A 13,893-nucleotide genomic window follows, 5' to 3' on the forward strand; every position below is an offset into this window, starting at 1 on the left:
CTTGTAATAAATCTTATGATTCTAATTCAACATGTTAATTTCTGAAATGTAATGCAGATTTCAGTTCTTCTTCCTGTCAGTACTATCCCATTCCTCTAGTTTCCAAACCAGACAGTATTTTCCCAATTCCTCTAGATACATTAACTCTCTATTTGTTTATCCTGCATCCTGTTGTACAAGATTTTTGCTTGCCTTCGATGAGAAGACTAAAAAGCAAACACAGTAAAGTGTAAAAAGCTGAAAGGTAATTAAGCTGTGGACAAGCCTAAAATCAAATTTAATAATAGACAGTGTCAAGTTCATTCCATCAATTCTGAAAAGAAGGTTAGGGTTGGGGGAAAAGTTCAGTGCCATAAACTTTTCTTTGGTCACTACCAATGTTAGAACTCATGAAACAAATTAAGGCGTATAAGGAACAGGTGTGAAAGTTCTGAGGGTTCATCACAAGCACCTACCCAAAAATAAAAACAATGAAATTTAGTGTAGAAAACTGAGGTTTAAGACTTCAAGCAGACAGATTTTTGTTTGTCTATTCACCAAAAACCAATGAGGACACAAACCAAACTATTAATATGTATAATCCCTGAGGAATGGGTATAGTGTATTGGGCAGGACATGAAAATAAGCACTTGTACTTTTTATTTCATATACTTATGCACTGTTGATATTTCTGTAAGCATGTACTGATTTTATAATAAAACAAAATAAAAACTATCAGGGAGATAAATATCCTCTGAGTGAAGGATATTTAAATATACATCATATGTAATCTTATAGACTTTTCAATTAAGAAGTATAGAAGCATTTTATGTATGGTTTTTAAAGATAATCCTTGTCCTGCAGTGGAAGTCATAAAGTAGATACTTCACACAGAAAAATGCTGCACTGCTGATAACGAAGGTCTATCAGTGAGCCTAGGGTTGAGCAACTCCTAAATCTGGTGACAGGAAGAGTTTCACTCCTTACCCAGCAGCGGTAATTCTGCATCAGATTCAGCCTCACAGCCTGAATACTGCCATCATAACAGCCAGTATAAATCTGGAGAAAGAGGTTTATCATATCAGACCCAAACAACACACAAAAGAGAAAAACATCCTCAAAATAAGAGTCAAAAGCTACTGGTACTAACTGTAATAAAAAAAAAAAAAAAACCACAAAACTAAACCCAAACCAGCCCCAGAATACTACAGTGGGAAAGGATCTTCTAGTTTGGACACTTTGAAGCTGTGCTCCTTAGAGAGCTACTCTGGGGACCATGGCTGACAGCAAAACTGGGAGGGCTCAGAGGCACCGACTTCCGCTTTAACGGGTGTGGCTCTGGCTTCTGTTGGGCATTACATACTAGGCATCTGTCTTTCATTGAAACAAAGCGCTCTACTGCTCAGAGTCTGAAAAACATCCATTCTGGTTCAACCCCATAATTTAAAAATAATACAAATCGAGGACTAGCAGGGTGGAGTGAGTGAGTGTCTACTGTTAGGTCTGCTATAACTATGCCACACTGGCCAAATCTCCTGACTCTATTCCAATGTTCTGTTCGAATCATAAAGTCTCTGGAAAAAGCACCACTCAATGCTTTTTGAAACAGCTTACATTTATCTTCTATTTAATGGTAGTATTAGATTTTTATTGTAATGATTTTTGCTATTAACAGAAAATGAAATATTCAACAATATTACTGGGTTATATCTTGATATTATTATGCCAAGGGATAGAAAGGTAATCAATAACGAGGCCTCTGTCATTTTGGGAAGCGACAAGTAGTAACATCAGTTTGTAGAATTTTTAGTAAAAGGGAAATCTGTGGCATGGCATAATACTCACCATACTTTTATGGATGGTCATACACATAATCATGTCTTTGTGTCCTCCATAGACTTGCAATCGATCGTGGGACTTAGGTGGAGGAAAGAAACAGAAAGAGAGTTAGGCTCTTTATACCTTGTGTTTGATAAGCATAGTCCCTGAAGGTCTGTGTCAGGTTTAAAATTATACCTGAGGCATCAAAATGAAGCAGCAGTCGCATTTTAACAGAAATATAAGGGCAAACTTTCTAATACCGTGTTTCCCTGAAAATAAGACCTTGAGGGACCATCAGCTCTAATGCGTCTTTTGGAGCAAAAATTAATATAAGACTCGGTCTTATTTTACTATAAGACTGGGTATGTTATGTGATGTGATATGACGTGACGTGATATAATATAACGTAATATAATGTAATATAATGTAATATAATATAATATAATACAATATAATATAATATAATATAAAATACCGGGTCTTATATTAATTCTTGCTCCAAAAGTCGCATGAGAGTTGATGGTCCAGCGAGGTCCTATTTTTGGGGAAACATGGTAAGTACTCCTCCTCAAGGAGGGAGCTGGTAATTGCAAATAAAACCAATTTCTGTGTAAGAATACAGTTGCTATCTGGCAACCATTTAAATTTTGATACCCATGGGGTGGACCACATATCTCAGAGAAGTGTTTCTGAAAGTGCATTCCTCAAATCAGCTGCTTCATATAATTATCTAGAGTACTTGTGAAGAATGCAGATTCCTGGGTGCCACCCCAGCCTTACTATATAAAAAAATTGATACCAAACACAAATAGACAATCTCCCCCAAATCATTCAAGCGAAATACTGGATCTAAATTCTACCTGTAATTCATAGACACGAACAAATTTATCGAGGCAAGCAGTCACCATCACTTTCCCCAGGATGTTCACCACAGTCACTGCATGATTGTGCCCTTTGTAGATCCGCACAAGCTCACCAGTCTGCATCAGACGACAGATAAGGGTCACTAGACGTTTTCAAGGTACCTGCCTACTTTTGATTTTGAATGTGATAATTCTGAAGCTACCTGTACACACATGTAGCTGTACTAATTTTAACAGAACTTCCACAGCATTTGTTATATACACAAAATATATGAAATGTATCCTCATGGAGACAACTTAGCATCACAGAAAGAGAAGGGCCATAACTCTATCTATATGCATTTTATAGCTTTCGAAGTACAGTTGACCCCTGAACAATGCAGGGGTTATAGGTGCCCACTCCTGCACAGTTGAAAATTAGCATAACTCTTAACTCCCCAAAAACTTGAGTTGTCCCTCGGTATTCGTGGGAGAATGGTTCCAAGACTACACCCCACCTCACCCCACCTCCCAGATACCAAAATCCTAGGATGCTCAAGTCCCCTATATAAAATGGCATATAAAATGCCTATATAAAATGGCAGATTTTAGAACAATGCACATAGTTGGCCCTCCATATCCACGGATTCCCAATCGTGGATCAAAAACAGTACAGGTATTTACTGAAAAAAAAATCCATGTGTAAATGGACCCAAGCAGTTCAAAGTCATGTTCAAGAGTCAACTGTATTTTCACCTTTATCATTTCAATGGATCTGGACAACAAGTCTCTGGGGACTTGGATTATCCCCAGGTTACAGACGAGGAACTGGGCTTCAAAGAGCTGCCTCTGACCTGAGGAGAGTGTCTCAGCTGTTTTTATTTGTTCTATTTTAAACTGCATATCATATCCACTTTTTTAAAGCCTCAGATGCTCAATTTATCTCAAGTTTAAATGAGGCATTCAAACTAAACCTTACATAAACTTTGAGTCTGCCCCCTATTAAAAATTTTGATGAGGTCAGAATTTCCAGGGCGCTCAATGTCATCCAAGAGCTGATGCATAGGGATTATTAGTAACCCTCTCAGTGGAAAAGGGGCTCAATTTAAATTGTAAGAGGTCTGAGGAACCTTCAAGCTTTAACCACCGTTCTATTAAAGATTTCTTTACTTTAAGTCAACAGGGCTTACATGAATGTTGTGGGCGTGGACTGACTGATCGCTGGAACCACTGAACACAAGGTCATTCACCACCTTGAAGAAAAAAAACTCAATAAGTCAGATTCGGTATCAGGTTCTGAGTTTCCTCTGTGACTTGCAATGCACATTGGCAAACCCTGATTTCCACCCTATCTTGAGAGGAGCATGAACTAGGTATAAAAAATAGTTAAGTTTCTCAAATTTTCTGAACTGAAACGTTATGTCCTACAACCAGATACTCTGATAAACTGACAACGTATTATTACGTTTGTTACCTCTTCAGAATGATTATGAAGTAGCCTAGAAGGGCAGGAGAGTGTATCTACATTCTAAAGTAAAATACCCTTTAACTATTTCTAAGTTAACATATTAAAATAGAGGACATGCGTTGATCACCCAGGCCTATAGAAAAGGACTGTCACCTCCTTGCCCTTTTCAAGATGACTGTGTTCTAAGTCAGGCATTAGACAACACAGCGAATGCCATTCAAACACTTCTATTTGTGCCAGACAACGAGCTCCTGCTCTCTTGCACTATACTTGCCTTCATGCAGAGAATCGTTTTGCTGTGCCCCTCCAAAGTTCTGAGGAGGAGTCCATTCCGTGCATCGCGTACGCTAATGGTACAGTCGTAAGACCCCACAACCAGCAGCTTGCGGGCGCCTTCCTGAGCTGTGGCAAGACAGCTAACGGCCCGAGGGCCATGGCATTCAAAGATTTCCAGTCGTTTGTTGTTCTGAAAAAATAAGCCACCATTATATGAAATAAAAGCAACTTAGCTGGTAAACCTCAAAATCAACTAACCCATATCATTACCTTGATACAAACTCTAAATTCTATTACCTATAAACTTCTCATACCCACTCCCAATCTTTAACTTCCCAAGCTCTTCCATTCTCATTCCAAATCTCTTTGTGTTCATGACTCCCTTCTCCCCCATTCCAGTGGTGGCAAACTCTTACCTTATGAACTCGTTTCTAACTTCAACCCACCCTATCCTGATCATAATTAGAACTTGGTTCTCTTTCTATGCCCTCTCTCACTTACCTTAAGTTAATGATAATGATCAACCTTTGTTTCACATTCTAGTACATTTCCAGGCCACAGACCCAGGCACAATTTCACGATTTTTTGTCATCCAAAATTTATACAATCTATTTGTCATGGTGTTTCCAAAATTCTCCACGGAGAACTACTTTCTTAGCCAATTTTAGTAAGACTCTCTCATTCTCCACCTTTCTGTTATTCTGACACCCTTCTGATTTCTGCTTCTATGTCATCTGTCGCGACATCATTTAGTGGACTACAGAAGCCTTTATATCCATCAGAATGGCCTGGTCACACCCTGAGTTCCCAAACTTTCCTTCCTCTCAGATTTTAGACTTCCTACCCTCATCCATACACCAATCTTGTTCATAAAGCCTCTCACTTCCCCCAAAACTCTAAAAACATACTTAAAGTACATGCAGGGGGTAAAACTCCCAGAAACTAAACAAGCACAAAGAGGCAGCTGGGAGCCTACAGAGCTGAGCAATGATTTCAGCCATCTTAAGGTGCTGGGAAGACAGACTGATGGTATCTGGCCCAGGGGTGAATAGGCCCTGATAAACAGCCCTAGCTTTCTGTTGAGACTCTAGAAACAATGCATTCTAGGACTACAGGCAAATCAGAAAAGGCCCAGCCCTAACAAGGCTTCAAAATTCACATCTCCGCAGAGACTCTCAGATGTCTGTCCTGAGGTCCATCTTTTCTGGGGCTCCTCAACCATTTAAAGACCATTTAAATTCCCTGTCATCATTTTGCCCCTAAAGTCTTGCATCTAACTTCTATCTACCTTTGATCACATTAAGCTCACAAAAGAGAAAATTAGGTAATTATCAAATTTTATCCTTTAAAATATTTTAAAGGTATTCTTTATTTCTATTGCCCTAAGCAAATCTAATCTAGGCTATTAGCACTTCACATCTGGAATGCAAAAGCTTTCATGAATTACCCTTCTGTGATCTATTCCTGTCAAGTGAACCAAATAACCTGGCACTTGATTACATGTGCTAGATTATTCTAATGTGACTGTCAACTTCTGAAAGACAGAAATATTTAATTGCATCTCTTATAAGTAGCTCTAGCTAGCATGCTGAGAGACAACAGATGCTCACTAACATGAATGATACTGTAACTGGGTATAACACAGTAAATATTCTAACATGATGTTAAAAGATGACCAGATAACCTTGGGATATAGTGTTACCACATATTAGTAATGAAACATCAATTCCACCTCTTAGATTACACCTTCTATCCATTGTCTTCTCTTTACCCTTAGTCTAACTTCTCATGTCAGCTTCCATTAGAAAGCTTCCTAAATGGTCTCTTTGCCTCTACTATTATCCATATTTTCCAATCTCATCAACTTCAGAGTGACTTTTTCTAAAAATACCAATTGGATCATGTCTCTCATACTTTAAAGGCTACAAAATGAAGTCCCACTACATTAATAAAGTACATAGGGCCATCAAAAACGGGTCCCTACTCATTTCCTAAAACTCATCCTGGGGCCTAGCACATAACAGATGCTCAATAAAGGTTTATTCAAATGAATTTATCATTGGGTTAGAAAAAAATGAGACCACATGGGCATGAAGGCAAATCTTTGACTTAATTCCCTTTACAGAACAGACTACCCTCATGAAACCCCAGCTCAGTTCCAAATCACATCAATGTCATACTCAAAGCTCGTTTTTCATGGTGTCATTCTTAAAATGAGATAGACTAGTTTAACCTGTGACTCATTTGGCTCCCAATTGTCAAGTTTGATTTAATTTAGCAGAGTTACGTTTTGGTCCTGGCACACTGGGGTCTGCACAGACAGAATGCAGGATCTTGTTTCACTTACACCAGAAGACAACAGTTTTTGAGTAGCGGCTAATTCTGTTGCTTTCTCACATAAGAAAACAGGAAAATGTCTGCCTTCCATGTCTTCCCACACACACTCACACTACTTTTCAGGGGAATGGGAATTCAGCCTTTTCTCCCCAAGCACAAACCTTTATGTTGAAGGTGACCACAGTGCCATTGGCCAGTCCTGCATAGAGGATTCGCCATCTGCTGTGGAGGCAGAGAACCCGGTCTTCCAGCTGTAACTTCTCCACACACTCTCGTGTCTGATAAAAGTACACAATACCTCATCAGCAGAGGTTAACAGCAAGTAAAATATGAAAATAATACTTGTGAAAGCCAAGTATGAAATATTTTTATGAGGAAGAAAACGCAGCATCCTCTATTTTGTAGATTTTTTTCCTCCTTTAAAGACTCTCAAGTTGTAGTTAATATCAAAAACAAATACATATGGTGATGGAAAGACAACCGACTCTGGGTGGTGAACACACCATGTGACATACAGATGACGGATTACAGAATTGTACATCTGAAACCTATGTAACTTTACTAACCATTGTCACCCCAATGAACTTTAATTAAAACAAAAACCAAAAAGAAATACAAAATCTAATAATGTTACCCATATTTCTAATTTGAAATGTAGAAATTCTTCAAAGGGAACTAAGAATTGTGTACCAGACTCTTAAATTAAGTAGCTAAAGATAAAGTTAAAGCTGTACTTGACAGCTAAAACGGAAAATGAAGATTATATTAGGTTGGTGCAAAAAGTAATTGCGGCTTAAAAGGTTAAAAATAATTGCAAAAACTGCAGTTGCTTTCGCACTAACCTAATAGTTGTATATATAATTGCATGAATCAAATATGTGCTTTTCTGCAATTGACTCTCTATTTTAATAGCTCCCAAATGTCTACTTCAAACCATTGTCAGGTTAGCTTGCCATAATTACCTAAGAAGCTTTTAAAATATATAGAGCCCCAAACTTCACCCCCAAGCACTAGATACTAATTCAGCAGGCTCTGGAATACGTATTTTTCAAAATTTCCTTAGTAACTCTATGCATATCCAAGTTAAACAAGCACTGGTTGATCTGACCCTCAAGAAACAACTTCCATGAATAGGTTATGCTAGTAAATCTAATTACCTAGAACACACAATATAGCCAGTAACACAGTAAGTGCTCAAGATGATACTAAGCGACTAAAGGCCCAGGTGTAGCTTTTTAAACAGGTTTGGATACAGATGTTAAAATTAAAATGGTTATAATGGGTACAATGGGACAAGCTGTGGATAAAATGACAAAAACAGTAGGCTGTCAAAGCCTTTTATCTCTTCTCCCAACCTTCTTTCATACCTAAAAGTCTGTCATTTAGATTTTCAATTTCCCTCATAAAATCACAAATATAAATGCCACGTGAAATTGTAAAATAAAGAAAAAGAAAATACGTCCAAATGTTAAGATTCATGTTGCCTCTGGTTAACCCATGTGAGATTTTTTTGTAATTTTATAGAGGAAATTGCATACCATACAGTAATAAAAAAGAACGACTGCCACATACAACAACATACATAAACTTGAGACATTATGGTGAGCCAACACTAGACATGAAAGAATACATTCAGTATTGTTTATTTATATGAAGCTCAGGCACAGACAAAATCTATAATGATAGAAGTCAGAATAATGGTTATCTCTGGGTGGGTGGTGGTGACTGAAGATGCATGAGGGAAGCTTCAGGAGGATGAAAATGGTCTGTATTTTAATCTTAGGGTGGTGGTTGCACAAATGTATACCTATGTAAAAATTCATCAAACTGTATACTTAAAATTTGTGTACTTAACTCTATAAAGGTATACCTCAATTTAAATAACTGGCTGAAAAAATTTTTTTTCACTAATGTACAGTCCCACTATGCCAAATGTTAGAACTTTTAAAATTAATGTAAAATCTTTTTAAAATTTTTGAGTTTTATAAGTCAAAATACTACTGAACTTTTGTTTCAATTTCCATTTATTGCCAAGACTGCATTTTTTTCAGTTATTTATAGTTCCCCCTTTTAAGGAATTTTTATCTTTTCCCAACTTATGTACAGGAATCCTAGTATCTGTCTTTTTTGAAGGTGCAAGCTCCTTACAACATATAGTAACCCTATGTTTATCATATCCTATGTTACAATTATTTTTCCCTCTTTTTACTTATTTCTTGCCAAAATTTGTTTACAGTTTTAACAGCTTTATTCAAATATTACTTTCATTTAATAAAATTCATCATGTTAAATATACAGTTTGTTAAGTTTGGTAAAGTATATAGTCACGTAACTATTATCAAATCAACTTTCAGAACGTTTTCACCACTCCCAAAAGTTACCTCACACCCTCTGTCAGTCAATCACCAGTGCCATCCCAGGCAACCCTCATAATATTGCCTTTTCTAGAATTTCAAATAAAGAGAACATACAGCATGCAGTCTTTTACATCTGGCTTCCTTCACCTAGCATAATGTTTTTGAGATGTTGCTACATGTATCAATAAATTGTTCCATTTATTTGCTAGTATTACTCCACTTTTCACGTATCACGTTGACTTTTATATGCCACACTTATCCATTTACCAGTTTATGGATGTATTACTGCTATTATTTTACTATAATGAATAATGCTGCTATGAGGTTCCTTCTTTCATTTTGGATATTGGAAATCTGTCTTCTTTTGGATTAATTTAGCTAAAAGTTTATCTATCTTATATTTGGTTTCAAAGAACTAGCTTTTGGTCTCATTGATTTTTTCCTATTGTCAATTTTATATATTGTTGGTTTTCATTCTGCTCTTTATTATTTCCTTTCTTCCACTTATTTGGAGTTTAACTTTTTTTTCTTTTTCTGATTTCTTAGAAACTTAGATAATTGATTTTATACCTTTTTTTCCCCTAATACAAGCATTTAAAACTACAAATTTCCCTCTTAGCAATGCATTAGCTGCATCCTACAAATAATAGGTTGTATTCTCATTTTCATTTAGTTCAAGAAAATTTTCTAATTTCCCTTGTGACTTCTTTCCATCAATGGTAACTTCATAGTATGTTATTTCATTACCTCATATTTGGGAATTTCCCAGATTCCTTTGTTATTGATTTGAAATTAAACTCCATTGTGGCTGGAGAACATACTCTGAATGATTTCAATCTTTTTCATTGCGATTCTCAATAAGACTGAGACTTACTTAATGATCTAGCATTCGGTCTATCCTGGTGAATGTTCCATGTGCATTTGAAAGCAATGTGTATTCGCTCTTTTGAGTAGAGGATTCTATAAATGTTAAGTAGATCTTGTTTCTCAATGGTGTTGTCCAGTTCTCTGTATCCTTGATGATTTTCTGTCTAGTATTCTATCAATTATTGAGAGAGAGGTATTGAAGTCTCCAACTATTATTGTGGATTTGCCTATTTCTCCTTGTAGTTCTATCAGCTCTTGTTTTGTATTAAACAAATATTTATCTTGTATGCCATCTGAACTCCTCTGAATTGAATTTTTAGCTCTATTTTATTGCATTATTCCAGGGCAGTTGTTCTTAGAGTGTGGCCCCCTGACCAGCAGCGTCAGTCTCACATGTTAGAAATGTAGATTCTTAGGCCCTATCTCAAACTCACTGAATCAGAAATGCTGAGAGGAGGGTCTAATAATAAGTGCTTTAATAAGCTCTCCAGGTCAATTTGAAGCACACTGAAGCTGTAAACCAGCACTCTAGGGATTATCTCTTTAAATTACAACAATCTAGTTCAAGTTAATACTGACTTACTCTCAATAAAATATAAGAACCACCTTGTACAAACACAACTCCATCCCCTGCCCTTCCTTTGTATTCCTGTTATAACACATATTCCATCTATGCATATTAAAAACCTAATGATTTAGTATTATAAATTTTGCTTCAAATAGTTAAATCTTTTAAAGAAATTAAGACAGTGTGTGTGTTAATGCAGACAATTTTCTCTCGTTTCTTTCATTTAGGTTTAGAATGCATTTAGATTTAGAAAATTCTCAGAGGAGATTCTCACTTCTAATTTTTCAAGTTTAGAAAATGTCTACATTTGACTCTCTTTTCTATCTACAATTAATTTTGGTATATGATGTGAAAATTAAAATCCAAAGTGATCTTTGAGGGAAAGATCAAGAATGGTATGCTAATAGTGGTAAATGAAAAAAATACTGGTGGAGAAAGACAGAAAACATGGTTTCTATCTAAGCCCACTTTTACTAAGGATTATACGAGTAAGTATACTAAAACAGGTTCAGAAGCAAAAGAAAGTTGGGAGAATGAAGTATCTATCTCAGTGTCTCCACTCTACATAGCAAAGAGTCACAATAGTTTAACATTATTTCTTTTGATTTTTCTGGACCTACTTACTTTAATATGATAGCAGCGAATGGTGTGATCACTGGAACCGGTGTAAAGGGCAGCATTCTTCCCAGAGGTTTGAGTAACCAGGAGACAGTTCACCTTGGAAGTATGGCCCTCAAAGACACCAATGCACTTCCGACTCTAAAGTCAAGCACAGATCAGATCATTACTTGTGGAAATAGAAGGATTGGATAATGGACTTCCTTAACAAAAAGATGCTAAGACATAACAACAAGTTCCTTGTTGTATCCTCAGTGCCTAGAAACGTGCCTGGTACACAAGCGGTGCTCAGGAAGTATCTGATCACTGAATGCCCAGGAAACAGTCCAATGTAGTACGGTACCTCCAACTGTATGTCAGCTGAGTCATACCAAAAAATACTTAGGGCAATGCATTATAAGGTAGACTAGCATTTTAATTAACACGTAGACCAAAGATCTAGCAAACCCAAACAGTAGCTAATTACCCAGCTAAGTTCCTGCATTTGATCAGTAGCTTGTGAGAATGCTCCACAATATTCAGACGTCAGGTGCTATCACAGGTCCTAACGGTCCAGGTGTGGTTTCCTAAGGGATGTTTCATAACATCCTAATGCTATCTCTGTGCTATCTCTGAGATCTACTTAGAATGCACATATATACAAACACTTATCTTGCAATTTAGAGTTAGAGCCAATCCCCCAAATCTTACAGTCATATTTCCTGGTACCACTGCTTTCTTCCTTCAGTCATCCCTTTTGCCTCTCGTGTTATTAGGCTAAAGGAAACTACACCTATTGCCTATAGCTAAACATATTTTCTGGTCCATCATCCGACCTTTTGATTTTCAAGGACTTCAGCAATTTCAAATACTTTAGGGTATTTGTTCAAACAATGTGGTGTTCCTAAAGTTTCTTGGTTGTCATTGTTGATAAAGAGAATTAGTCTGACATATCAAAATCAAAACTCAAGAGTTCATTCTATGAAAATTCAGAGTAACGAGCATCAGATTATACTAAGTGCTGGTGTGGGTCATGGAAAACCGTTGCTCTCCTTAAAAACTTGGACAATGAATCAATCGTCAGGGAAAATGTCTCCTCTTATACTTCCCTAATATTCATTCTACCCCTTCTCTATTATGTAGCAGCTTTGTGACTGATCCATCACCAGCGACTCCAGGGTTGGGATCTGACTGGCCCACGCCTATGGTTGTAACCACATCTCCCTTTGCCAAGCGGCTGTTCAGGAAATACAGCACAAGACCCTTAGGTCGTGGTGGGAGGGAAGAGAAATGCCAGTGGCTCCTGGCATCTATCTGTGAGCAGGAGGAAAACTAGCTTTAGAAAGAGGTGATACAGAGAAGGAAGAATGAAGAGAGAGAATAAAGTCCCCAGTGACCTGCTGAGCCACTGGATTAACTGTATCTAAAGTTTGGTCTAAAGCCCACCCCATTTCTGGACAGCAAATAAATTCCCCTATTGTTTAAGACAATGCGAGTTGGAATTTCCAAAACTTGCAACCAACCAAAAACATTCAAATTGCTGCATCAACTTACCACCAGATTATAAACTCGCACAGTTTTATCTGCTGAACAGGTATACAGTAAGTTCCCAAATATTTGAATTGCATTCACGGCAGCTTGGTGCCCCTCAAAGCTCCCTTCCGTGGGCTCATCATCATCTCCTGGCTCTGAAGATATTTCTAGAAATCAAGAATATGTTTCAAAAACATGTTTGCTAATGCCTGAAAAGATACTCAAAACTCAAAACCAGTACATAATACAGTGGTCCCTGGATTCTCCTTCAAGCCTACTTTCCCTAGCAAAATACCACATTTTGATCTTCATTATGAAGATTTCACAATAAAGGAAGGCAGGGAAGGTCTTTCACTTAAGAAAACAATACTTATATGATGAGTTTTTTAGTGATAACTGGAAGGTACCAAATATCTCTCTACATCCAGTCTCCTCTGCTGCCAGTTATTTCATTGAGTAAGGCATTATTCTTTAAGCAGTTCCTCCCCAAGCAAAAATGCCTGGAACCAGTAAAACTGTATTATTAATTAGTTGAACAGATAAGACAGCCAGACAAGAGAGATGGGAGTAAGAAACTGAAAAGCCAGGGTTTAAGGATTTAGAACTGCCATAACCACTGGTCAAAGCAATCCTTTTGGAGGTAACTCCTGCTCCCTATTCTATAAACATATTTAAGTAGATTTAAACCCTGGCTCTAACATTTACAAGCCTTCTTCTCTTTGGTTAATTTAAATAAAACTGAACAACCAAATACCTGAAGAGTTCTTTGATCCTTTTATGGAGGAGATCACAGTCTGAGTTTCTGCCACACTACAAAATAATAGTAAAAGTCTTCTTAGATTCTGTGTGAACAGGACAGGTAGCAAAACTTAAATTTTCCTGCAAAGGGTTACTCTAATCAATGGGCCAAATAATAATGATATGAGATCATCTTTCCATCTGAAACTTCTATATAAAAGGAAATAAAAGTACAGTAAATATTTTACCGTATTTCCCCAAAAATAAAACTGGGTTTTATATTAATTTTTGCTCCAAAAGATGCATTAGGGCTTATTTTCAGGGGATGTCTTATTTTTTTCATGTATTGCAATCTACATTTATTCATGGACAAAAATCTACATTTATTCAAATACAGTCATGTCATCTTCTTCTGGAACATCATCCTAACTCTCCAAACCCTGAATTCTGGCTTGAATTTCTTGTGACTCCATTTCCTGTAGAACCATTGGCCCCAATCTCTCATGTCCA

At 37.0% G+C, this 13,893-nt stretch overlaps 1 protein-coding gene across 4 annotated transcripts in view; it reads right to left on the reverse strand.

Annotated features, from left to right (window-relative positions):
* ZNF106 (zinc finger protein 106) overlaps window positions 1-13,893 on the reverse strand; it is a 59,483-nt gene that overhangs the window by 3,551 nt on the left and 42,039 nt on the right. For all 4 annotated transcript variants that reach the window (XM_081049221.1, XM_081049223.1, XM_081049220.1 and 1 more), the window contains 9 exons: window positions 13,400-13,455; window positions 12,667-12,812; window positions 11,140-11,274; window positions 6,885-7,001; window positions 4,385-4,576; window positions 3,833-3,895; window positions 2,661-2,780; window positions 1,825-1,896; window positions 967-1,038 (listed from right to left, as the gene is read on the reverse strand). In XM_081049221.1, the coding sequence (XP_080905347.1) occupies window positions 967-1,038; window positions 1,825-1,896; window positions 2,661-2,780; window positions 3,833-3,895; window positions 4,385-4,576; window positions 6,885-7,001; window positions 11,140-11,274; window positions 12,667-12,812; window positions 13,400-13,455 (973 nt within the window). The remainder of the gene's footprint in view (window positions 1-966; window positions 1,039-1,824; window positions 1,897-2,660; window positions 2,781-3,832; window positions 3,896-4,384; window positions 4,577-6,884; window positions 7,002-11,139; window positions 11,275-12,666; window positions 12,813-13,399; window positions 13,456-13,893) is intronic.

The sequence above is a fragment of the Rhinolophus hipposideros genome (genome assembly GCF_964194185.1).
Source record: "Rhinolophus hipposideros genome assembly, chromosome: 5".
NCBI lineage: Eukaryota > Metazoa > Chordata > Mammalia > Chiroptera > Rhinolophidae > Rhinolophus > Rhinolophus hipposideros.